The sequence below is a fragment of the Prinia subflava genome, chromosome 7 (genome assembly GCF_021018805.1).
Source record: "Prinia subflava isolate CZ2003 ecotype Zambia chromosome 7, Cam_Psub_1.2, whole genome shotgun sequence".
Classification (NCBI taxonomy): Eukaryota; Metazoa; Chordata; class Aves; order Passeriformes; family Cisticolidae; genus Prinia; species Prinia subflava.
The window spans coordinates 10,845,227-10,871,989 of record NC_086253.1 but is presented as its reverse complement, the minus strand read 5'-3'; the positions used below and the strand labels follow the sequence as shown (position 1 = coordinate 10,871,989).

The 26,763-nt window shown below is 39.3% G+C and overlaps 1 protein-coding gene across 2 annotated transcripts in view; it reads left to right on the top strand.

The window, feature by feature from the left end:
* Nucleotides 1-26,763, top strand: part of SORCS2 (sortilin related VPS10 domain containing receptor 2) — a 531,576-nt gene that overhangs the window by 294,545 nt on the left and 210,268 nt on the right. For both annotated transcript variants that reach the window (XM_063401574.1, XM_063401573.1), the window contains exon 3: nt 5,858-5,957. In XM_063401574.1, the coding sequence (XP_063257644.1) occupies nt 5,858-5,957 (100 nt within the window). The remainder of the gene's footprint in view (nt 1-5,857; nt 5,958-26,763) is intronic.

Genomic DNA, 26,763 nt, shown 5'->3' with positions numbered 1-26,763 from the left:
TTGGTTTTGTTGGGTTTTTTTTCTCCTGTGGAATTTTTTAGGTCAGCAATTTACAATCAAATATGTATGGACATTAATACCTGTAATTGTTGGAAGGAGTCTCTGTAACTGTATAAATGCAAAGTTGCAGCATGTCCTGTACACAGCAGAGCATTACAGAACAGGTCACTTCAACTAAAAAGGCAGCTGGGATTACCAACTCTTAAAAATATCTATGTTATCAGAGATATGATCAATATCAATAACTGATAAGTGAAAACGGGACATGATCATCTCTAGTGTTTTTGGGAAAAGAAGGTAAACCTTTTACTGTCTAAATATGAAGCTGCTAAAATATTTTTATGTTACCTCCTGCCTATACCATTGATTCTTTAGTGTAAAACTGGATTAAGGAAGAAGCGTTTCTGTATTTTTGGTTTGGGGAAGAAAAATGTAATTTCTAAAAGGCTCAATTTTCTGGAAAGTAGAGAGAGAGGTATTTCCACAAAGTACTTCAGCAAAGCTGGTAGCTGATTAATAATCTGTTAATTGGATTGCTGGGTGTTAATTGGATTGCTAGGAGTCCTACTCTTCTACAGCCTTTGAAGAAACTTTCATCTGCACGAGTTCCTCAATATATGAGTTGGGTGTTAGAATCCACTGTTACAATGTGCTTGAACTCTGAAGAAAGGCTTTGGGGTTTTGGAGCTTTTTGGTCCTATTTGAAAGGATTTTATGAGGGTGACCAAAGCCTCTGCAATTCCCACATTGGACATGTAAAAGCCCTTGAAGGCTTCTGTGCTGTTTAAGTGAAGATGATGAGTTAGTTTTCCACTTTGTTAATGATGTTCCTCTGGTTTCTTCCCTTTCAGTAGGTTTGTCCTGGTATTTGTTGTTGGAACCTCTCATCTATCTGTTTTAGATGCTCCATCAGCCAGTTCTTCATTACTCTGCTGTAGTTATCTATTTTCCTTGCAGACATTTGAGGTAGTTCATTGTTGTCTCTATTGTTCAGGTGAGGGATAGAGCACAAAGGAAATCCTGCTGTTCCATGTAAGTCTGTCACAGAGCAAGAACCTAAAATAATTTTTCATGCACTTTAAAGTTCAGGCTGTAAATCTTGGACTGTTCTGCTGCCTGAAAGGAAGGGAAGGTGGGAAGAAAACATTTGCAGTAGAGTCTGCAAAAAATTAAGTGGGAAGCAGTCAAGTGAGTTTTATCTACAGATCCACTCTTCCTTGATTCTCTAATGTGCATCTCAGTTGAATCTTTTTTTTTCCAACAATTTACCAATTATCTAAACCAGGAAATCTTTTGTATTGTCTTCTTTCAAAGACTTTTTTTTGTTTCACCAGTTAAGTAATCTGTGAGTCATTTGAAATTTCTTCATTGTTGTCTTCCAGGATTTTAAGTTAATGGAGCTTGAAAAATATGAGTCATTTGACTAGAATGGATCTTGAGTTAGTCTTCAAGAAGAAAAAGTAGAGGAAATCTGATGAACATGTGTGTTAAGTGTTCCAACCATTCTCTTTCTAGTGTGTCTCTTCAATTCATTAAAAAAAAGGAAGAAAGCACTTTTTTTGCAGTTGATGTGTTCTTTGAGTATTAAATTTGATGTGGGAATGCAATTTTCATCTCTAAGAATCTTCATTAACATCTTAGTATATTAATTTTAATCTTTCTTATATATTTTGAAATATCTACTTCTAAATATACCCTGGAAAAACACCTAACAATGAGCAATGTTGAATCATAGGTGTGAGTCACCAGGGGAGAGCTGTATAATGATAGTGAAGTTCAGAACAGCAAACATTTGCTTCATGTCTCTTTTGGTATCTCCTAAATTTCTTCTTCTTTCTCAATATTTCTGCTGGAAGATATCCAGATCCAATGTTTAGGTACAGTTCCAAATTATGTTAGACATTTATTTTAGCTCAAATCTAAAAAAGTTACATTTTTGAGGATGAGACCCAAATTTACACAGGGTTCCGGGGCTTTGGGAGTTTTATTTCATTAGGGTACATTTCTCTACCACTTGGAAGTTTTCCCAGCTATTTTTTGTGATCACAATATTAAGCTAAAAAGACCTAATTATGTCTGTGCTGTAATATCATTGTATGATTTTTGAGGACTCTTATCTGAACATGCTGTTCTTACAGTGAGAACTGATTTTTTTTTTCCATAAAGGAGGGAAAAAAAAAAAAAAAGGTAAGAAAAGTAGCACATATTTCAGCAGAAATATGTCCATTACTTCCAAAGAAGCTCCTACCCAGCCACAAGCTGTCAGGCTCAGGTTCTGTGACGTCTGCATCACTTTGTGAGTTATCATGTTGTCCTACCATCCAATGGTTCCATCACTGGGTACTGGAAGTTTCTATATTTCTAAATTTCTATTCTGTTCCCTGTGAATCCTCCTCTGAGTTTTGCTCAATGAAGAAACATCCTTGTAATCTGTAGCCTGTAGAGCACAGGTGGATACACAGCAGAGGGAAGCAGCCTGTGCATAGCTTGCTGTTTCCCCTGCAATGTCTCACATGAAGCCAAAATTCTAATTAACAGTGTCCAGATCCCTTAGAACTGCAGGTCAGACCCTCTTTACAAAGGCAGTCTGTACACTTCTTACTCTGGTCTGTGGAGTTCTCCTGTTGTGCTGCCACTTCAAACAAACCATGCTATGGGAGGAGGTTTTACTCATCTCATCAGGTACATGTGTATGTATCCTCTTCCCATTATAACTTGAAATATCTTTTCATGATTTTTAGGGAGAAAAAAGAGAATATGTTTATCCTGATAAAAACAGATGACTCATGGGGGATTTTTCTGTCTTGTTAATACTGTTAACACAGCATGAGTTTGGTTCCTAACAGAAAAAAAAAAATCTCACTAAGACTGGAGAGTCTCCTCTCCTTAATTTTGTACAATGTACATTTTGAAATATATATAGAAATAGGCATGCACTGGGATTGTAGAATTCATCCTCCCCAACCCTGTCTGTTGCTCAGAAGTGCAATTAAAGGATATTCTGTTCTAGCTGCATGCTGCAAAGTGTTAGTCCTTTATATATGCAGAGTCAAGAACTTGGATGTTATATCATAAGTGAAAAAGTCGAGGTGACCTGTTTTCTCTGGACTATAGTAGATTTGGAAAGCCAAATATTTTGCACAGTGCCTCTCTTGAATGATGTCCTTGAACTATGTCCTCTTGTGCAAGAATGTCTCAAAAAATAGCTGACATTCATTCCTGGCCCCTCTGAAATCTGGGCTATAGCAAAAAAGATTTGGAAGGCAGAATACATTTCTCTATAGATCCAGAGATCTTCCAGTCATGTTCTTCCTGCTTAGGCATGATATACTTTCTGGGAGATACAGTTGCCTATTTTCTCAGGCTGGAACTGGATTTTTTTCCCTTGAGATTGCTTATTTTTACCTGAAAAAAAAAAAGAAAAAGAAAAGGAAAAATATTTTGACTGTACAGTATTATTATATTTTTCTGAAAATACCATAGTTATCTTAGTGCTCTCTTCTTGTTAAAACCTCTTTTTTTTTTTTTTTTTCAGTACTTTCTGTAAGTCCTGAAAATTAGAAGGGAGAGTATTGGACTGGAACTTTTTATCTTGGAACTTACTTATCTTTTTGGGCTTCCTGCCTGTACTCTTTTCACACACTGACAAAGTTGCCCTGGTGTTGTCCCTTGCATGGTGTCACTCTCGAGTGGTCCCATTGTATTAATCCTGTAACTGCCTTTTCAAAGTAAATTGAATCATCTTTAAGGTTCAGAGAATGACTTTGGGATGTTATTACTGGGCTAGCCACCAACCTGATGTTCTTCCCTCGAAGAGAATAGTCCAGGTTATATTTTCATCATACATACTTGTTCTGCATGGTTTCATTACATTTGTCTAAAGTTGGTATTTTAAGTCTTTGCTTTAATTTCTTTCTGTCAAATACCACCGGCAAATTAGGTTTAGCACTGTCCATCCTATTCCCCTTAGAGTTTTAATTAGTTCTGTGCTGAACACCAGTTGTGCACTGCAGTTGTATGTGTTTGATATCTACATATTTATTTGTTAAAATTGAATTGCTGTGATTCAGTTAATTCTCTAATGCATTGCTGTATATCTACAAAGAAAGCAACATTGTGGGGAGAAAAAAACCCAGATCAAATCTATTCAGATAATGCTATAAAAGGGTTAGACTCTCAGCTTTAGGCTGGGAGGATGGCCTGAGTGTCAGTCTTATGACCAGTTGGGTTTTTTAACTGGTGGAGAAGGAAGAAAAACAAGGCAAACAGGAACCTTTCCTGGTATTCCTTAGGACCTGTTCCAATATCCCTGTCTGCCCATCTGCTTGGTGATGCCAGACACAGAAAGGTGCCCCATGACAGCAGCTGAAAGTTCCTGTATCTTGTGGAAAGCTGGATTGGTGAACGCACAGGAGGTGCCTCTGGCTTCACACAACATGCCCTCTGACTTCAGTGACGTTCTAGGTGACACTGGGACATAGGAGGGATGCTCATGGCAGCCTTCTGTGGGCACCAGCCCTTGAGGGAATAACTCACCTCACATGGCTTAGAGCTGACCTCAGGCAGTGGGTACTTCTGAGTGTGTGCACGCTCAGGCGGGGATTTGATTTTTCACTGTTCTCTCTCGTCGTACTCAGTCATGCTCCTGCAATCTGCAGCAATGACTGCCCTGGGTGAGGAGCATGAGGCAGCAGAGCCTGCAGGGGAGCAATGAGCATGGCAGAGAGGGGCTGTAGGGCAGAAAGCACTGCTCAGGCAGTGCAGTGCCACACTGGGAGGGACAGTCTTGTCGTGGTTCTCTTGGACATGAGAGCTTTTGGATGCTGCCAGTTGTTTGAATGATGAAGGTTTCCTGGGCAGGGCACATTCAGCCCTGTTTGTTGTTCCAGGGACAGAAAAGAGTGCATAGAGTGGAAGTCCTCACACCAACTCTCTGTCCTAGGGAGTGCTTCCTGGTGAAGAAAGGTCAAGTGCCTTAAATGTGTCTGAGTGCCTTTCCAAATGCAAAATGAATAACTGTAAATATGGAGAGGGCATATGGTACAATTTGATCCTAAACAGAACAAGCAAGGTGTCATCCAAAGTGATTTAAATTTGGATGTGACTTCTTGCTTTGAATTTCACAAACTTTTCCTTGTACTAACATTTTACTTGTCTGATCTTTCTATAATTGACATTGGCAATACAATTGCAGAGCACGGATGCCATTTTTCGCTGCCGGCTCTTCAGAAACGTGGAACAAATGCTGCAGGGTGCCCACACTTGAAATACTCATGGAGATGTGTGTGTCAGACATACTGATGGCCTAATACTGACTTTCACTTTTTGAATTCAAAATTTAGTGATCCTCTGAAAAAGAGCAGGAAGAGTGGATGGAATGCCTTTATCCAGTACTAATTCTACTAGAGGTCTAACGTGGGTCTTCCAGATCATGGGCCAAATTCTTCTCCTAGCACACAGCAAGCTCTGCAGTCAGCTCTTCTTTCTCTGCATAGCTGAGGAGGTGCTGTTAGTAGTTGCCAATGAGCCTGTGCTCTTCAGAACTCTTTTTATCCACCTTGTGGGTGGTGATGAAGGTGTACATGTCAGGCTTCTGTCACTGCACAGAAAAAAATAAACTACCACTGCAGAGAACGCCAAAGTACAGACAGAACTAGCCAGGTTTTTTTCAAGCCTAGAACCTAGCTTTCTTAATAGTAGCAGGTTTCTTTTAGTAGCTAATGGGCACTGAAAAGAGCAAAAGGATGGCAGAGAAGCATTGAAAATGAACAGTTGGTGCACAGAGGGGTTTTCTTTGCAGAGTTTCAATGCTGAAGCCTTTAGAGGAGAGCACTTACAGATGTTTGGTTTCTTTCAGGTCTTCAGATTTTGGGACATTATACACAAAGCTGAATCTACAGCCTGGGATTGCCACTGTTATTGACAATTTCTACATTTGTTCCACCAACAAAAAAAAGGTATGTGGCAAAAAACCATTTTTGTAGCACAGGTGAGATTCTGCAACTATGTGAAGTGTGTTTTACAGGTTTTCAAAATATAGAAAACTGATTTTCATGAGGGTGAAGATCACCTTTGATGCATTTGGAACATACAGAAGTGAGATATTTATTCTTCCTGAATAGTACAGACAGAAAAAAAATACTTTGATGGACATGGAAACATTATGAGGTCATTAACTCATATGACTCCTGGAAATCAAGCTTTCTTAGTGTTTCCCATGCAAATGAAAAAGGAATTTCTGTAGGTTTTCCCACATCCCAATGGATTTTGGGGCTAACATTCAAACTCTTCATCCTTTATGCACAAAGTTCTTTGCATGTTCCTTAATATAAAGTATGGGGATTGGGCAGGCTGTCATTTATAATGATGTTTATCCTGTCTAGAACCTCAATTAAATAAAGTTTTAAAACTCCTCTCCTTGAAGCTTTTTTAAGAAATGTTCCTGCATCTTTGCTAAAAAGCAAAATGCTTTTCTTGGAACCCAGAAAGGTTAAGTGGACTTTATAACTGAGAGTGAAATTGACCCAGTATTTACAATGGATGTTTTATTAGAAGCAACAGGAAGAATGATTATGAGAGAAAAAAACACATTAACAGCCCTTCTATGTCTTCAAAGTACCTGTGATTTAAATGGCAAGAATTTTGAAGTACAATGTGAAACACAAGCACAGGAGGTCTTTCATGAAATACGAATTTTCTCTTGCTAAGGGCATTTTAAGTCCAGTGTAACACAGAAACACTGATTTCAGGTAGAGCCCACTGATTGGAAGAACAATTTTTGTTGTATTTGTCTTAGTCAAAAGTCAGTGGAACTCAGCGAGGCTGCCGGGATGATTAAACACAGATTGTATTTCTCTTGAAATTGTCACTGGAATTTTGTGCCCAAGCTGTGCTATGTCTGAGCTTGGTAATATATTTTTAATCTGCTGGAAAGCCAGAAATTATTTTTTTGTTTCTTGAAGTGGAACCACCAACAAGCATGAAGTTTCTTCAGATTGCCTATCTTAGATATACGATTTACTGGTGGTTTCAAGACCAAAAGAGTAAAACCAAAAATCTTTTCCTGTCTCAGTTTCTGGAATAAAAGCTAGAAGGATGAGATAGATGCCAGCCCCATGGAGGATCTTTCCCGGCTCAATCAGCTGCAGTATCAAACCCTGCCCAAGTGCAAGGGTTCAGTGACAATGGTTGTGCCACCTGTGTGAAAAAATCAACAGCAGTAAGATCACTGCTAAATTTCAAGCCTGGATGACACACCAGTGTTCAAGACAAGAACCCTCATGTTAATCCTCTCTAAGAAAAATCTATGTTCTATTGAATTACACAAGTTGAAGTTCTTAGAGCTACAAAACCTGCTTATTAAAACAAACAAACTAATATCTTATTATCATAAAATATATGATAATAAACTGATAATAAATAACTATAAACTATCATAAACTTCTATGATATTGAAATCCACCTAATACAGAAATTCCCTTTGAGGAGTATTTGAGGACATGTTTCAATATAAATATGCTATTTTTATATGGATATTTGCTTCTATGAAGGTGTTGTTTATTAGTATACAAACAACAAAAACAGCAGAGCAGAAAGGACTTCTAGCACCTTTGAATGATGCCAGAGGGAGGTGTGTTAATACATGCAAATATACACACAGGCATGTGTGGTACAAAAATGATGAAAGCAGTGGGGTTTTATGCTTTAGCCAACAGCTTCGGACTGTTCTTGGAGGTCTCGCAGTCATGTGGAAGGTAAGAGGGAAGTCTTTATGTTGTAAGTGCTTTGTTTATTGTAATGGGAAGTTTTAGGTGCTGGACCTTTCATTAGGGCACTAAGACTAAGTTGATCTCACACAAGTTATTTGGGATTGTGGAGGAACATGTGTCCCTGTCTATTCAGCACTGTTGCACTGCAGTGGAGTAGAATATTGGAACTCTGACTCCCTTTTCTGAGCTGAGCAGAAGTCTCAGGGTTTCACTTGTTCTTGATGTTACTTCAGATCATCATTGTGGGTTTTCTTCAACCAGTTCACATCTTTTAAAATGTAGTGACTGGGAAAATACATGAAAGCAAAGATAAAAGACTTTTACAGGGATTTTTAATACTTAGCATATTAAAAAGTGTTCTATGATTTCATTTCATTTTGCCATTCTTGTCCTCATCTGTGGAAGAACAGATACTGCACATTCAAAGCTCATCATTCCCACCTCAGTGTCATCAGAGCATTAACCACACCTGATTTCTGTAGAATTAGCTATCTGGTCAAGCTCTTTCCCTCGACAATCAAAAAAAATCAACAAACACTAAGGGTGAAATATGGGTATCTCCAGGCAGTTCATACTGTTAAAATCATAGTTCTTCATGAGAAATCTATGAGAATAAGGTTGGGTTATCTTGTCGTGGTCTCTGTAACTGACTTTGTGTCTATTGTGGATCTGTTCAAATCAAACTGTGCCTTCCTACAAAGACATACAAAGAGATGGGTCGTGGTTTGACCCCAGCTGGCAGTTGAGAACCACACTGCCATTGCCTCACTTCCTCTGCCAGTTCCCCCAGGGCCTGTGGGCTCCTCTCATCGAGTCCCATGGACTTGTGCACCCTCAGGTTCCTTAGATGGTCTCGAACCTGTTCTCCTCCTACCATGGCAAGTTCTTTGTTCTCCCAGTCCCAGCCTTTGCCTTCTGCAATTTGGGTGATGTTAGTAGAGCTCTTGTGGGTCAAGAAACAAACACAGAGGGAGACTGTTTGTTTGTGTGTTTGTTTTGAAATGCAGTTAAATGGAACATCTGCTAGAAGACTCCAGTCTAGTTCTTGGGCTGCCATAATTTTTACAGTTCATGGCTTCCAGTGTATCAACTCTTGGAGTGCCTTAGACTTTCACTCAACTTGCCTCCACTCTGTGAGCTGCAATTATACCAGACAGACCAATGGACTTCTAAGTGAGCTTTATACAGTAAATGCGAAATTGTACTGGAAATTTTCTGTGAATTACTCTAATTTTCATTTTCTTAAGATTTATTGAATATAATGCAGTTGATGAAGAAGTGCACTAGCAAAAAGTGCAATAGCATCCTTTTCACATAGTACTGTATTGAAAAGGGATTGTATAAACCCCCACAAGGTTATCAGGTAAAATATAAGGTAAAATATAGGAATGTTGGGGACTGAATAAGCTGGAGGAACTATGGAAATCATCTGTAAACCCCACTATGTTCATTCAAGAAGTGGCACATTCCATTTCTCTCTTAGCCTTCTGCGAACAAGTTGTGATGAGTACTGTTCATAGGGCCTAAGTTAAGAATCAGGAAGGAATTGTATCAAGGTCATGTCTACACAATCTTTTGACAGTTAGGGTAAATTCATTGACTCTGTGTCTTTTTTCTGGCTCAAGGCAGCAGAACTCTAATTCAGAAATTGTATTGCTGCGGTTGCCAGTAGACTCAAGCTAGGAAACCCAGTTTTGACAAATTATGGCAAATCTCTGAGGGCAGAGCTTTAGAGGGCTTTGTTTGCTGCTCTGAATGGACCTTTCTGATGAAATCATGGGGTGGAATTGTTTGTGAGATTGATTGTGTGAGTCAGAGTTGAATTGTGGTCAGCCACCTGCACAAGTAGAAAACGTTTTCACCTGCCTGCAAATGACCAAGTATGATCATAGATCATCACCCTAAATGCCATGAAACAGCAGAGTAGGCAAGGTCACACTCTAATTAAGAGTTCATGCTTCCTAAGGATGCATTAATATTTGCTTTGCATTCTGTCTGGTTTTAGTGTAGTATAAACCAGCAGCTAAGGACACTGATGTGGTTTTGCAAAGCTGTAGAGTAGCGAAGGGGAGTCCTGCTATGTAAGCTCTCTGATGCTAACTTTTCAATTTGAAGCACTTTTTCATTGATTTGTGTCATAAAATAGCCTTTCCCTATACAGCATTGAAGTGTTGTGCAGTGATAAGTAGATGTCCCTGCACTTTAAACAATAGAATTTATGTGATTATCTCCTTTTCAGTAATTAGCACATGCTAATAGTGTCAGAATGGTGCAGGAAACTCATCATGTAGCATGTGCAGGAAATATTTTGCTTTGTATTCTTTATTTCCCAAACCACCATTTTAACTGTGACTTGAAAGTGTGGTGTATAGAGTGGTTTATAGAGTGTGGGATTAAGGCTTCCATAGTGTCAATCTGGAATGAGGTGAACACAGTAAATTCTTTCTACAGAAGAAAAAAGTTAGCAGAATTTTAGTTTCACTGAGCAAAATTATCAATAAAATATTTAACATTTTTTGGGACATATATGCTGTTGGATGAAGAAATTGCATATTTGATTTTATGTAGTGTTGCTGGGGAGGGATTGAATGAACACACTGATTTTTTTTCCTCGCATTCAGTGCATATTTTAATTTTAATTCATGCTAATGCAATTGGTGCATCCATCCTTCCGTTTATATGCTTTTGAAAACAGACAGCTAAGCAGTTTATATTCAGGCTTTTGATATTAAGAGAAAATAAATGTTGATTGTGCATACACTAACTTATTAGTTAAATGGGTTGAACACTTACATTTCCCAGCTGTCACAATAACCAATAGCTGCATGTTTTTCCAAACTGAAAGGCGAGGTGACAAACATGTATTCTTGCTTGCCAAACAAGGCAGAACACTTAAGATAGCAATGAGGATATGGGGTATATATGCTATTTTAACTCCTGATCATTTAAATAGTGTGAATTACACTTTGCAAAAGAGTATTTGCCAGAGCTATGAAAGCATTTTACAAGATGCAATCGTCTTGAGCAATGTTTATAAGCACTTGCAGGTAAACGCAGTCCTACATCATTTTGACATTTGTCTTTCAGAGCAGAACAATTGCTTGTGGAATTAGTCAAAATGCAATATGACTGCATTTACTTGTAAGGAATTATTCTACTCAAGTGTCAGGTTCCTTAGAGGCCATGCCAGAACATCTGCAAATATAGAGAGCAGAATTATCTTACACTTTACCTGTAGTCATCTAAGGGATATTCCTTTCAATAAGGTGAGCAGTTACTTCAGGAACATTTCCCTGTGAAATTACAGAATAGCAGTCTGTGTGTTGAGATCCCTGCCATGATGTGTTCTTGCCTTATAAGCAGTGTCATCATTCAGTTTTATTCCAGTGATGCACCATCAGAGCACTAATGTGACCTGACTGCATCATTTTGCTTAAGGCTTAACTCCATGACTGTTCAGTTTGTCTTCAGATATTCCAGATACTACCAGAAATATGCCCAATAATTGACAAATTTTTTCCCCCGCCCATCGTTTGCTAGTTGGTAAATTGCTGTGAGAGGCAGTCCTGGGCAGAAATCCCAGATTTTATTCACACACAACAGATGAGCAGTTGCCTTGTTGACAACCAGGAAGCTGCTAAATGCGAGTGGAACTCAGTCAGAGCTTTCATTGAGCTGTTAGCTGGAGTCACAGTCCACAGCAGAGGATCACCCAGCACCACCAAACCCATGGCATACATGGGGAGGATTTGATGGATGCTGTTTGATGGGGTGTGACTATGTATGTGTGGAAAAAATAGGATAAAGCTTTGAGAAACAGAGTGGAACTGTTGAAAATTAAAGCTGTGGATGAAACAATGGCTTGGGATCTGGCTATTAAAGAAGTATTTGAGGTATTTACTGGCTAAATGGCGTGTAGGAGCCATAGCTTTCCAGATGGACTGAATTCTGCTATGGTGAGAAACCAGGGCTTTTTCACACTTTGTATGTAAACAGGGCTGCATAAAAAATGTAAAACCCCTGTGTCATTGTTGGATTCTAACTCCTTGTAACCCTTTCAATAAGTGGAAGGTGGGGGCAGTGTTACTGTTCTATTTGAGAGTACCCTCTCTCCTGAACAGTAGATCATGAATGCATTTTCCTACATAGTGTGACAGAGAATGGTTTAATTTAGTTTTGTTTCCAGGAAAACTCTTCCTGTGCACTTCTCCATCCTGTTCTTGTATGAGCAGAGCTAGAAGGAATGCCCAGCTCGTGTTGATCATGACAAGTTTGTCTTTGAATACCTCTTTGAATGCGTGTCTACTAAAACATTGAACCATGCAAGTTGAAGCTGCCTCTGAAATTTTTTGTCTCTCTTGGACAAATTCTACTCTCTTGGAACCAAGCAATATTCTACCATCCAGCACCTGAAGTACACCGTCATTAAAGGCTGCACTAGATATTAAAAAAAAGAAAGAAAACAACCCACAAAACCCAGCCAAGCCAACAAACCTGACTAACCTTACAAATGAACAGTAGAATGCCATGACCAGCAGGTAGATTTCCACAAGTATGCAGGATAATTGTTCATCAAGGTAGAAGATGTATGAGCTAAATGGCTTCATGCTTGAACAGACATTCTGTGTTATTATTCTATCCTAGAATTCATTTGATGCTTAGAGATCTCAATTGAAGTTTTTGAGACTGACCTTCCATTGTGATTTTGTAGCCTAATGTGCAACTTTTGCATTCTTTTCTGCTCAGGCATACAATTATTCTGAGGCAAAATAGGCCTGTCTTTACAGTATGCTCATTATAGATGCTTTTGTTCTGTTTTTATGAATGTCCTGTCTAAAACTCATTAGTCATAAAAGCAGACCAACAACTACCAAAAAGACGTAATGTTAAATTAAGTTTACTGTAGTGAAGCCAAAAATAAAATGACTAGTCGGTGGGAGTAGAACATAAAAAAGATTTATGTGAAAATGGAAAAGACCTCCAAGCAGCTGTTAAGAGACCATTGTGCATATGATTCTGCACTTGAGAGACATCTATTTTCCTCCCAGTAATTCTGGAAAGAGAAGGATCCCGAGCACCGTATTTTCAGCAAGGTTTTATTTGCTGTTATGATGAGCAGGGGTCATTGCTCAGAGAAATAGGAACAGTCAATCAAGAGCATGCAGGAGAAAGCAGGTCTGGAGCTGCCCCCAGCACCTGGGGGAGGGAGTGCTGCTCAGAGGGAATGGGAACGCACAATATTCAGTGCCAGCGGGGTTTAAGATCTGGGATTTTGATTTGCTGTGTCTAAAAATAAGGGTAATTTTGCAAAATTTAAACCAAGTTGTTATTTCAAAGCTCATTATTTTAAAATGTAGATTCTTAGGCCCAATTCTAAATTTAAGCCATATGCCAGTGAAAAATATAGATGGGGCAGGGCTGTGTGGATTTGCTGCAGGACACCAGATAAGTGGTGTGTTTCCCTTGCCCAGCCTGCCCGTGTGCTCATTGACCTGAAAGTACTTGTGAAATCCTTCTCTGCTTGAGATAACAACCAAGGGAAAAAGCAAACTCAAATAATCAACCATAAATGTCTGCAGTAGATCTCTAGACCTGAGTGAGGCCTGAATGAGGCTTTTCTCCAGCATGGCAGAGAATTTCTTGTGTCCTAGCAAAAGCTACAACAGTCTTGTAATCAATAATTACGAGGATCATGCACATCTTTTTGTTCAAGGCTATACATTTCCAGGTGAATATCATCCTGGAAGATTTTCTGATGCAATATGGAACTTGCAGAATTAAACATAACAAGGAGGCAAATCATCATATGTGGGATAGTGTCCAAAGGAGAATATGTGTCCATATGAAGAGCGAATCTCAATCTGTATGAATTCTGTCACAGGCAAAACAAGAACGAAAGATGTGCTGCATTAGTGGTGCTGAATTTTAGCAAGAGGAAACAAAGAAAAGAGAGGAAAGATAACTGAAAAGAGGAAATGGTAAAGGATTGGTAACAAGCCTCTTACAGTACTCAATAAGTATTTAGTTGGCTGCCAAATCTGCTTGGATGAAATGGGTACAGGGAAGTCCATAGAACAGAGTCAGGTTTCTGTTGAATAGGCAAGATGGGGGTTTTTCTGTGAGTGATACAGATTATTTGTATCAATTGCAATTGTCCTGTATGCTGAGATGACTTTTGTCTAATTATTTACTGAACATCACAATATGCCAAGGGGCTGTATCATGTTGCAGAAGGGAGGAAATTTGGAACTCTTTCATCTAAACTCAGATCTAAGGGCAGGAATCAGTAGGTCCCTGTTCAGGGGATTGTATGAAAACTGCTAAACTGTATTTGACAAGAGATGAGTGCCGTTCAGGAGGTCTGCAAGGACAGCGTAGAGTAGGTGTATCCCCCAGGCAGCCCCAAGAAAATAACGGTGTAGTGTGTTTGAAGCACACTCATCATGCTTGCTGATGGATCTGTGTCACAGTGGATACAGAAAGAACCACACGAGGACACGCTGGTGAGCAAAGCAGGAAAAAGGGGCGAGTTTATTTACAAAACTCAGTTTTATACATCTCCTATGTGGCCTGTGGATTGGAGGATGGAATTCCACCTCTCAACCCACATTGGTCAAGCCAACTGTCAATCACCTTTCTCCTCCCACCTAGGAATATGTAAACAATGAAAGACAGTTAGCAAAACATGGCCACTGTTTACAGTAGAAAGTGTGATAAGGTAACATTTCTGACTCCAATATGAAGAACATTACAGAAGGCTTAAAAAGTCTTCAAAACCAGGGTAACAGATCTGCTTCTCCTGGAGACCTGTGTGTTTTCTTCTCGTTCCCAATGATGGAATGGCGGATGAGTCCCAGCTTCCACATTTCACACTGTGCTAGCCCAGTCTACTGGTGTGTCAAATCCTGCTTCTCCTCACCCCGCTTCTCAGCTTCCCTTGTGCTGACCACACAGGCCTCTCTGGCTCTCTCAGCAGCAGAGATGCAGCAGGGTTTTTTCCCCTGGTGGAAGCACAGTGGAAGTGAGCAGGGTGTAAACGCTGGCCATGGCCAGTTTGCGGGGCTGGCAGTGCTCACCCCCCTGAGAACCCCTGGAGCTGCTGCCCCCCAGTCTGCCAGGAGTAAAACTGATGTTGAACCAGTCAACTCCTGCAATTTGCCTCTCATAGCACAAGCAGGGCTTCTAAGCTATTGTGGAAATCAAGTATTCCAGTGACTTCGTTTACTCTCTTTGTGGTGTTTACTAGAAGGGTGAATGTAACTGCTTGCTTAGCTGTTTCTAATTCTGAAATGAGCCCTGACTCCCAGTAGCCCCAGCAGCAGCAGCAAATGTTTATGGAAAAAGCAGGACCTGTGTGGCAAATATGTCTGAAGCAGCCTGCACCCATGTGTTTGAGCACAGTCAGCAAAAATTATTGCAAAGATATAATGGAATTTTAATTTTGGGGTTTTTTTTTCACACTATGTTTTCCTGTCAGATTAAGAGTCTTCCTCCTGGAAACTGGAATCTCACATTCAACTAAGCCACCTCTAAAGCCTTCTTGATGTGGTCTCTTTGGGGCTTGTGCTAGAGACAGATTTTTTCCATCTGTGGGAGTAATGCAGTAGGTTGCTGCCATTCCTTCATAGCAGAAGATTGCTGTGAAGTGGATGGTGGATTCTCCTTAATATTGCCTGTTTGGTTTCTTCTGCAGGCTTGTTTAAGTTTGTGACTAGCAGGTATTTCTTTCTCCACCTTTTTTTTTTTTTTTTTTTTTTTTTTGTAACCTTTCATTACCTCTTCCTAACCATTTCCTAACCTCTTTCCAAAACTCTTTCTACTTTTCTTTCTCCCATTACTTCTTCGTAATTACCTCCCACATAGATTGGGGACCAAATTAAAGCTTTTCTTTTTCTTTCATGGTTACAATTACTAAAGAAAAATATCATTTAGAAGAATGTAGCTAACAGTCTATATTTTTATTCAAAAATAACAGTATTTTTGGGATAATAATAATAAATCTGCTGACGCATCCTTAACTATCATTCATAAAATGAATCTCTTCAGCAGTGGTGGTAGGATGATTCAGCCAGGGAGCTGTTAGCCAGGAGACCTGACATCAGTTTCTATGACCTTGAGCAAGCCTGAGCCTCCCTGAAGCCTGACTTCCTATTGCCTCATACCTTGTCATGGCATTTGCCTGGTGCAAAACCACTGGGACATGACATGATTTGACAGCCCACCTTGAGATCAGATTGCAAGGTAAGGTTTTGCAAAAATATAGAATTAGTCTGGCTTAGTTTTCCTGTTTATAAACTTAAGACCATAATACTCAAGTCTCTAGATCACCTATGATTGATCTCTAAATAAGTGCCAAGTATTTTTATGAACCCATTTCAAGAAAAATGCACATTTATCAGGTATTTTTTGTGTTAGACCCCTGGAGTATTCAACAGCAGTTTAAGATTTTCAGCATGCTGAATATATTTCTTATAAATATTTTCCTATATTTTTAAGGTTCTTTAGGACTTATCAGTTATGGCTGGTTCAGTACCTAGGTAATAATTTGAATATGATGGTAATACTTTTATTCTTCCTGAAATGAGAAACATCAGCTTTTTGCCCCAAATAGAACAGGATTAATTTTTGCTGCAGTTGCTGGATCTACAATTTACAGATATATTATTTTATTCTCAGTCTTCTAAACAAAATTAGCAGTCTGGATCTTGAGATGGCTTTCAGATTTGGCTAAGATGCTCTCATTCTTTTCTAGATGGCACAAGGCTGTGCAGGGAGGGTCTGGATGGAAGTGTTCAGGTAGCACTGAGGGACTGAGGGTGTTGGTGCCAAAAATGGACAAGTGCAAGTTGCATAAAAGCTGTGATTTCAGTGTAACTATGACTGCAGGAATCAGCCTGAGATCCACGGGAATTATCTAACATCTCATACCAATTTAAGATATTACATGCACTAGAGTAGTTTCTGGTGCTAATATATGTCCTGTTTTTTTCATTCAGCCATACCCATGAACTAATTCTTTTTACATATTGCATCATTCTATGTTTAAATGCTTTTACAGGTGGTTTGGGATGCAATGCTGGCAGGCATAAATCAGTGGGGTTGGCTAAAGGTTCCAGTCTATCCATGACAGTAACAGTGTCTCACCCTTTGTTCTTTCTGTGGGCTCCAGCAAAGGCAGTGGTTCTCTTGCTTGCTGCTCCTGAGGATTTCAGAAATGCTTCTCTGCTCTGCAAAGTGCTGTGGCACAGGAGCAGGAGGTCTGGGGCTGTGTTATTCTTTTTTTTTACATATTTGCTGTGTAACTCTCAGGGATGCAGGGTTTGCGCTGGGCTTTGGGATTGCAAAGCAAAGGCTCCTCAGAAACTCTCACTTGCTGCATATTCTGAGGTCCAGCTGTAACTTTTCACTTGACTTAGGCTGACAAAGTCCATAAAAGTGTCCATTCTGGACTAAAATTCCATTCAGGAGCTACTAATGTATTGCCTGGTATATTGCAAGGCCGTATTAAAACCACTTGTGCACTGTACTCTGCCATAAGATCTCAGAATTTTATGTGCATGTGGATGACTTGACATCTCTTGTTAATAACTTGGGGAATTCTGGACAGGTTATAAGATTTCCCTTTTACAGATGTGGAAACAGAAAGATGTAAATTACTTGTATGGGAAAGAAATTAGAGAAACTTAATAATATTCCACACGTCTAAGTCAGTCTCTCAGCTTGAAGACTAGTCTTGAAACCTGTGTGAAGTCATCACAACAAAATATTAGATTAATTAAATAATATGCATTATTACCAGTTTACAGGGGAGTTTGGGCTTGTGGAAGGTCTATCAATACCATAAATATCAATAGTCAAATATATGAAAGTATATTTTGATGACCAAAAAAAAAAAAAAAAAAAAATCAGAAAGGTTATTATTTCCACAATCAAAGACTTGAATTTAGGAATTATTTTCAATGGTACGATCATAATTAGCTTTAAAAGGGATCAAGTAGATTTTACACTTTGTGTTGGTTTATTTTTAAGATTAAAGAAGTGAATACACATAATTTGATAAAATATTCATCTATCTGTTATCTAAGATAAAATATCTCTAAGACTAAAGATGTGACTTCTGAGCCAAATTCTCAACTTTGTAGAAAGCTATTCTGTGAAGATAATGAAAGTTTTAAAGTTTTTTGGAAGTGTTTGAAGCTATTTGAACAATATCTTTAAAAAGTTATACTTGGAAGTGGAGATGAGAGTTGAATTCACACCTAGAACCTTAATGCTAGGTACTTGTTTGGAAAACATTGCCCCTGTGTTTCTGCAGAGTTCACAGAATTCAATTTTTACTAACACTTATCTTCTATAAACCATTATAAGATCAGAATTTTTTACCTATACTGTGAAAGGTTCTGAAAAAAAAATATATCTCGACTTGTAAATTAAAATAAAATGCTTGGAAAAATGTTGATAGAGCTAAGATAAGGAAAACCAATGAGATAAAGTGGAATATTTTGTTTAAGTTGTCACCCTTTTAAATGTAGTGCTTTAAAATTATATCAAGGTTTACTTATAAAAATAATAAATCCTCCTAATTAAAATTAACATTTGGCTTGGGAGACAGAATTAAAGCATGCATTGTAAACACTGCCTTTGCTACTTCAGCATTTTCTGGCCAAAATTTATTTTTTTCTGAAAGTGCCCTGACATTTTAATAGCCTGGTAAGTGCCAGAACCTTACACATTTTTTACTCTGATAGCTGGTAAATTTTTGGCTTACATAATATTTATAACTCTGAGTTTACCTCCAAGCCATAAGGGATACTGCTTTACTTCTGTATTTTTCAGGTTTTTTTTGATACATTAGTAAGGGCATTATCCTCTTCCCCCATTTTTTTTAACTAAGATCTTAAGAGGCAGATTCATTAGGCTGATGCTCGCAGTCTACAGGTGACACTGCTCTGGTTTCCTCTCGTGTTCAGTGGTCCATGATTTAGGTAATTGCCAGTTATTTATCTCTTTTGAACATTTTGACAGCACACTGTGTTTTGTTTGTGATGGTTTTTTAGTGTCTCTTGTCTGCTCTCTGATTAAAGAAACTGTTGCAGCTTGGCAGTGTTTGAGGTTGGACACTTTGCTCTGTCACCTGCCACAGCATTTAAGCCATCTTCAGAAATGTAACCTTGAGAAATATCACCAAGGAAAAAAAAGAGTCTAACACTCTTAACTGTTCATGATAAGTTTATTTAAAAATCAGCAAATGATGTCGTGACAGAAGGCCAGAGTCCCCTTTCCTGCCTTCCTGCAGCTTCAGCTCACAAAATGACCACAGAGAACATTACAGCTGTAAACTGGCAGTGACATCTACTGTGGCTTTTAGCAGGAATCTCCAAAAAACATCTGTTCTCAAGGTCGTAGGTTTTTAGTAGATCCTAAGAGACTTAAGAATAATGTAAGAATGCACAGTGAATTTTCAGTTTACTATTTAATCCGGTAAGTATATGTTGATTGTTGCACACTAAGGTGCTATTGTACTTCCCTCTTGAAGTTTCCAGCTTATTTTCGTTTCTTAAAGAATTGTAAAGATCGGGAGGAAACCTTCAATTTAGGCTTGCCCAGCTATGTTGAAGTATATTATACAGTAATCAGAGGTACTTCAGTTTGATGACCTTTCATCTAGGGTTGTTGTTTAGCAGTGCACAGTGCTTCAATCTGGCCTTCCATGTGTTTTGAGTATTGATTTTTCAGATAGCAAGAACTGGAACAGTAACCTGGAGAGGTCTGGCATCAGTGTGGCCTGATTTGCTTTTATTCCTTGTGACTCTAGTCAGCTTCTGGGAGTGGTGGGCTGGTGGAAGTGGCTTGTCTCTCCCCACTTTGCTTTTGTGAAAGCTCCAGAAATGTGTTCCCCTAGTGTTTCTTCCTCTATCTTTCCATTTCCATTTATTTGCATTACAATTCTCTTTTGTCCTCCAACCCTTCCAGTTGCAGATTGACCTGGAGGGGCTTTTCGTGGCACCCTCACCCCAGGAGCAGCAGCAGCATTCAGCTCAGCCTGTGTGGCTGGGCAGCCTTGTGTGGACACTACTGATCACTGCAGCACTGAAAGCCGAGGGAGTCATATCTCGGATGGAAAATTGCACATCAGATGCAGTTTTGGTCAAGAATCACCTGGTGCTCTTTCCTTTGGATAAAGAAAAGACCTGGCATTATTTTGTCCAAGCCTCTGTGTAAACTCCTTCCCTTTCTAAAGCTCCAGGGTACGAATCCCCAGTACACACTGGGGAAAATCACAGAATTATTTGTACTGGAAAAGACCTTTAAGATTATCAAGACCAACTATAAGCCTGATGCTGGCAGTGCCACCACTAACACGTGTCCCTAAGTGCCAGGGATGTGACTCCCATGGAAGGGTCGTGAGGGCAGGACCTGGCACGGTTTCCTTGTTGAACCTCACAGAGCTGACCTTGGCCCATCAGTGCAGACTGTCCAGATCCCTCTGCAGAGGCTTCCTGCCCTCCGGCAGATCAGCATTCCTGCCCAGCCTGGTGTTATCTGTGAACTTACTGCAAGTGCACTCTCCTGCCAAGGCTGGTTGGATGATTCTAGAGGTCCCTTCCAACCTGGCATTCTGTGATCCCCCATCCAGATCCCTGATAAAGATGTTAATGATCTGGATGAGGGGATTGAGTGCACCATGGCGATGGGGGGTTTCCAAATAAGTAACTGTGGTGATGGTTGCTGTGAGACCAGTTCTGTGTGAAGAGCCCATAGTCTGGATGAAATACTCTTTATGCCCAGGGAATGAGAGGATGAGCAGCAGTGCCACAAGGGGTTGAGCTGGTGGCTGATGTCAGTACTCCAAATTTCTAGAACAGTGTTAGCAGATCTCCTTGTAGTCTTGGATATATTTCCTCAATCTAAAAATCTCTTCCTAAATGGAGTTCTCTCATGGGAATGAGGTTACTTATTGACCATTTCAGAATACAGGAGATTGTCAATGTTTGTTCATCACATGTAATGGTGAGTATGAAATATTTATAGTCTTTCCATAAGGATTGCTGTTGGGAATAGCAGAGTCACAACTGATTACCTCAGCTGCTGCTTACAAAAGCCAGCTGAATTATCATACCTTGGTTGGAATAATCTAGCCCCGTGTTAGAAGTATATTTCCCAGTAAACACAATGCAGTTGATGCCTGTTTGCAGAGACCTCACTCATTTCAAAAGTCTCAGGAGACAAAACAATTTATTTCTGTGGCTGAATCGCTGAACAAAAGAGAAGCTGTTTGTTATCTGAAGTAACAGGACAGCATATGTTTCACTGCAGTGCGGCTGGCAGCCTAGAGCCTTGAAAAATATGTTCTTGTCTTCAAGGGATCATTTGTGCATCTCAAGAGGTGTTAAAACAACATCTGATGAGTCAAGTTGCAATCAAATGAGCCTTGCCAGGGAAGAGCAAGCAACATAGTCAAGGTTTTGGCAAGTTCCATTTTACCTTTGCCTTTTGTAATCAGAGAAAATCTACTGTGATTTCTTAAAGTTTTTCTCGAGCTTTACAATAAAGAAGGATGTCCTGAGATATTGTCTCTGTCACCCAACTGTCTTGAAATTTTAACCTCAGAAGTGAAAATAGAAAGTTAAAGTACAGTTTGTATTTTAGCTTCTATTCCCTTATCTATTAAAAATTACTAAATCTGTCATCTAAGACTTCCTGAGTTATTCACCTGTGGAAACTGTCTTTATTCTGGAAGAATAAATTGCAAAAGAAGAATTTTCATTTTTATCATTTTTGAAAACACTTTGACTGCCAAACTATTTTCTTGCAATGTCAATTCTGCAGATTTATGCAGTCCTACATTTGTTGTGTTTGTGTTCAGCTATGCCATTCCACCTGTCTTATGATTATAAGATAGGCGGCCATTTGGGTACTTTAAAGTTTGTGTTTTCTGATAGAAGACATCAATGATGCCCACAATTTTAGCACCCTCACACTAGTAAACAAGGAAGAGGAGGTAACCATTAAAGGCTTTTTTGCTCTCAACAGCTTGCAAAGCCTTTGAAAAATAGTCCTTGTACAAGATAAAGATGAAAGGTTTTCAAAGTCTGTGTGTTTCTAGAAGGTCAGGCAATTTCATCACCAGTCCTAGGCAAAGAGCAGGGACTTCATCTGCTGCTGATGGAAACAGCCCCAAGAAAAAGGGGGACAGTCAGGTCTGTGGAGGAGTTATGGGCTTTGGTTGGATCTGTAGTTCCATTATGCTGAGTAAAAGGAGTTTCACAGAAGAGCCCGAAGCACTGATTCTTCTCTGGAAGAACAGGGAAAGGGAAATTGTGTTCAGCCCAGATTTGTCTGGCTGAAGTTGGAAGCACAGGGTGGTCCCACAACATCAAACTGTGGATGATTCACTCAAAGAGCCTCAGCTGGGACCACAATACATAAATTAACAGAGAAGTCCATGGCCATATCAAAGGCTCCGACTGTTGATATTCTGGAACAATTAACAGCTTCATCTCTTCACCTTGTCTACCCTGTACAACTGCACACCAACCAAGCCTTACCCAACCTTGCACACCCACCTGGGATGTTGTGTTTAGTTTCCTACCCTATCTTTTGCATTAATTTAAAATTACTGGTTCTATTTGCTAAACAGGCTGTAGGCAAATGGGGATACATGCCTAGGGTATAAGGTCTCTAATTTCTGTTTATTTTTTACCTCACAATTCCTTTTTCCTCACAGAAGTCGTATTTGTAATGGAAATTAGAAAGGATCTAAGGAAATCCTTTTATCGTCTCTCTGCTTGCCTTGTTGAGGAATTATCACCAAAAGTAGAAACACTGACCTTCTGCTTATTCAGAAATAATAGAGAAAATGAATTCAACCAGTAAAGTTTATTTCAGTACATGTAGGACAAAATTACTTGGTTGTGCTGTACCTATTACATCCTAGGGAAATTGTCACATTAGGATGGGTAATAATTGCCTTGCTGAATGATCTTCTGTTTTGTTGGCAAGCCTCATGCTGTTGCATGTTTATTGCATGTTTAATGTGAATGAGCAGAGAGGTTCATTCACATGACATTGAATTCTTTTGCCACCTTTATATTGATACCTGATCATGTTTTCAGGAGCAGTGGTGTGACTGGTTCATGGGTGACAGTGATGAGTAGGTAAAACAGCATAAACAAATCTTTTGAATATTTTTACTTCTTTATTTTTTTGATTTCTCCATGGCTGTGAGCAACATGGAAGAGCATCACAGGCAATGTGTTGCTCCCAGTGCTGCTACAGGATCTAACCTAAGTTTGATAGGATTTAAATTAGCTGATTTTACTCTTGAGGATGTAAGTGAAGGGGCATTTATCAAAATATTGTACTAAACTTCTGCTATGTTTGCATGTGCCACTTCATTTGTCAACAGCCTTCTTGAAGCATCAGCCTTTAGTCTGGCATTAGAACTGGATCATTGAAAATCGTTTCCTAATTGTTCTGTGCACTATGAGTTTCTTTATTACCAGATTATATTCTTACAACACAGATTATAGTTGAAGGTACATGATATACACTATAAATATGATAAGAAGTGTCACTACAGCTCATCCTTGATTAAGATTTTATTTTACTCTCCTCTTAACTAGGATTGACTGGATCACAGGCCATTTCATTTAAGAGGCTGTATGTGAGAGCTTTGTTGATTTTTAATTTTCTTCCATTGATTTTCAGCATCCAGAGAGCACTTGTTCTCTAATGGCTCTCTGTGTTGGTGTTTGCTTGCAAATTGAAGTAAAAGATAAATGGCTTTCAGGGTAATACCTCTCCAAGGGCTTCCACTTGAGGGCTGCTGGCTGCTAGCAGAGCTGCATTATGCTTAGAAAAGTTCTGTGCTCAAACAAAAGCATTCTTGAGCCTTTTAAGTGTGCTAAAATTGTTTTTAGGTCTGGTGTGACAACAGTCTCTAGCTGATCTATAAATCATTGCAAGAAATAGCCCATTTGTCCATGTTTTTCTGTGAAAGTAAAATTCTCTGCACTTTTTTTTTCCTTAGGAATTTAAATGTGTTCCTTGGTCATGTTTTTTCCACAGCAAAGAATTGATTTTTCAATTGATAAAAAAGGAATAAGAGTTTCTGGTATTCAGTTAGTTTTAACAAGCGTTTGTGCTAAAATGCAATGCTAAGGTGAAAGTTTTGGTCTGCATATTGGAAAACAGTATTTTTGAAATGGCTATAAATTAAATTTTCAAAATCTTTGCTTGCTTAAGAATGTTAACCTCATCTATAGCATAAGTTCTTTTATATTTGTATATTTCAAGCCTTCCTGTACACTGTTGCTGTGATATATTATTGCATTGAGTAATAATGTCTGTCCTACAACCACTGATAGTGAAAGTGTTCTACTTAACACTCTTTGCCCACTGCCTCCTAGGCCCAGACTTTATTATTTAGAAAAGACAAATCCTTATTCTAGGCTTGAGTTAGAAAGCCATGGAGAAGGAAGTGTGAGGCTCTAGGAGCTCCAGGAAGATGATCCAATGGCAGCATTTCTTCCCATCATCTTCCTAGAAACGATTGCTATTCATTGCCTCAAAGTCCTGTTCTGGTGCCAGGTAGCTTTGTAGAGTTTGTACACAGAGACTGCAGGATGTGGTGTCATGCCAACCTTCATTCAAGCAGCTTCAGCAAAGATCTAAAGTAAGATTCGTATTCAAACGTCTCCTTCAGGACTGAAACAGCTTAACAAATTAGTATTTCTACTAATTCTACTAAACAAATTCCTCAGCCCCATTAGTATATGGGGCTGGGAAATTAAAGACTCAGTTTGAAATGAAGAGGAGCTGCAAATCCTGGGCTCCTTTCCCTGCTCTGCTGCTGCGTGATTTGGTATCTCCAAGATGAGTATTAGAGCAACCTCAACAGTCCCCTTGCCCTGCAGAGCATTGGTCACAGTTTCATCAAATCTGAAGAATTAAACCCTGGATTTTAGATTGGTTTCTGTGTTCTGCTGCAGCTGGAATTTAAACTGCTCATGTTTGGCACTAAGCAAGTGGGTGATGCCATGGACTTCAGTGCAGTGCTTAAGGTTAAGCGTTTGCACAATTGCATTTGGGAACTGGGGAATAAGATGGAATGAACAAAAATTACTCTTTAGCAGAAGAGTGGAACAAGAACCTCTCCATATCTTAATTTATAAACAAGAAGAGTAGCTTTTTTTTCCCAAGCAAATCAAATATCCTATTTTACAGAAAAAAGCAATTTATCAGAAGCCTTCTCTTAGCACTTTTTTAAAAGTTACAGATTGCTGATGGCTGTGTGTGCCACAGGGCACACAGAAATCTTTGCTGGAGGCTTTGTTTTGAGCTTGTGGGGCTTTTCCTTCTCAGTAGTCAGTCACATTATATCAGATGTGCTTTTGTTTTGTTCCTTCAATGCAGCTTTCAGGGTGACCTCTGCTGAGAGAAGAGGACTAAAACCACTGTGGTTTTTCCTGAAGAGACATCTTCAGCAGAAATGGGCAGTTCAGTGCCCTGACAGCAATTGCACGTTTCCAAAAAGAAATCAAACCAGACCAAGAACAGGCCTGGCAGAGCCACTGCCTTTTTGTTCCCTCCTTTATTGCTTGTAAATCAGAGCAATGTTAAGTCTTGAAATACAGTAGTACATGTAGTGACCATAGTAATGACTGAGAAAAAGCACTGTTTTTTTTCTTTTTTCTTAAGGAATTAAAGGAGTATCATAATGCTGCTACATTCCTGGTCAGCTATTCATTGGAGGCTCTTCTGGAAGAGCTTGAAATTTGGGCTATATCTTCACTGCATGGTTCAGTGCTGTTTATACTGAGGCAAATTTAGTGTGAAGGGGTTTGAAATGCTGCCAATAGTAAGAGTTGGGTTTAAGCTACTGTTATGGAAAGCACCACCAAAACAGGGAAGATGTCCAGGTTTAGACCATGCAGAGGTGACACAGCAGCTGGTCTGTATTGGAGGGATGTGTGTGTGCTGGGGGTTTGTCCCAGAGCCTCGTTTTGTTTCCCAGTGAGTGAGTTTAAATATGATTTTAGGCCACCACAGATCTCCAGAGAAGGATCTCCCTCTCCCTCCCTCTTAAAAAGGGAGTGCACCAGGTTGGCCTTGAAGGAGCTCTTCTTACAAAGATACAGCCCCTAAATGATTGAAGGGGAAAGACAACCAAGGGATTTCAGTGAAATGAGTCCTGATGCTTTTTCTGTTTGATTTTTAGACAGACTCTGATGCAGCAGCCTTCCTGCAGGAGGGGCTGTGGAGGGGGCTGGCTGCTCTGCTCACACTCCAGGAGCTCCTGCTCTGTAGGGATGCAGCAGGTTTTGGTGAGAGTGTAGGGCTGGGGTTTTTTTTACCTTTGTGGAGCTGTGAATTGCTAATTTGAAAGTCAGGGAATAGAGAAATGAAATGTCCATCTCTTGTGGATGTGGCCAGTAATAATCTCTGTTGTGAAGGTGACTTGGTTTACTCTCATTGCAATAGAAAGTAGATTTTGTAAGTGATTTTAGATCACATCACAATCCATAAATCAATCCATGTTCTTTGAAATGGAGTGTGGGTTGGGAGGTGTGTGCATGTGTGTGTTTATCAGCAATGGCCCCCCTAGAGCATTTCATGGGAAACAGCTAAGGGTGATATCAGAGAAGAGTCCTGGAATGAGACTCAGATGAATAAAATTGTGAATATATTTCATGATACTTGTTTTTTAATCAGATGCCTAGCAAGGGAGTTGAAGGAGGGCACTGGAGTGGTTTGAAGCTGAAAATCAAGCATTTTTATGGAAATAGACTCATTAAAACTGTCTGTTATAGAATGGCAACTGTTTTTCTCTGAGCATGATATTTGTTCAATAATTGAAATATGTTTCTAAAAAAGAATTATACTTTTCAGTTTTCTTTTTTTTCCTTTTTTTTTTGGTTATGTGATTCATGAATGCCATTTATAAGTAGACTAGATACCTTGCCCCAGAATACCTTGAACATATCTACCT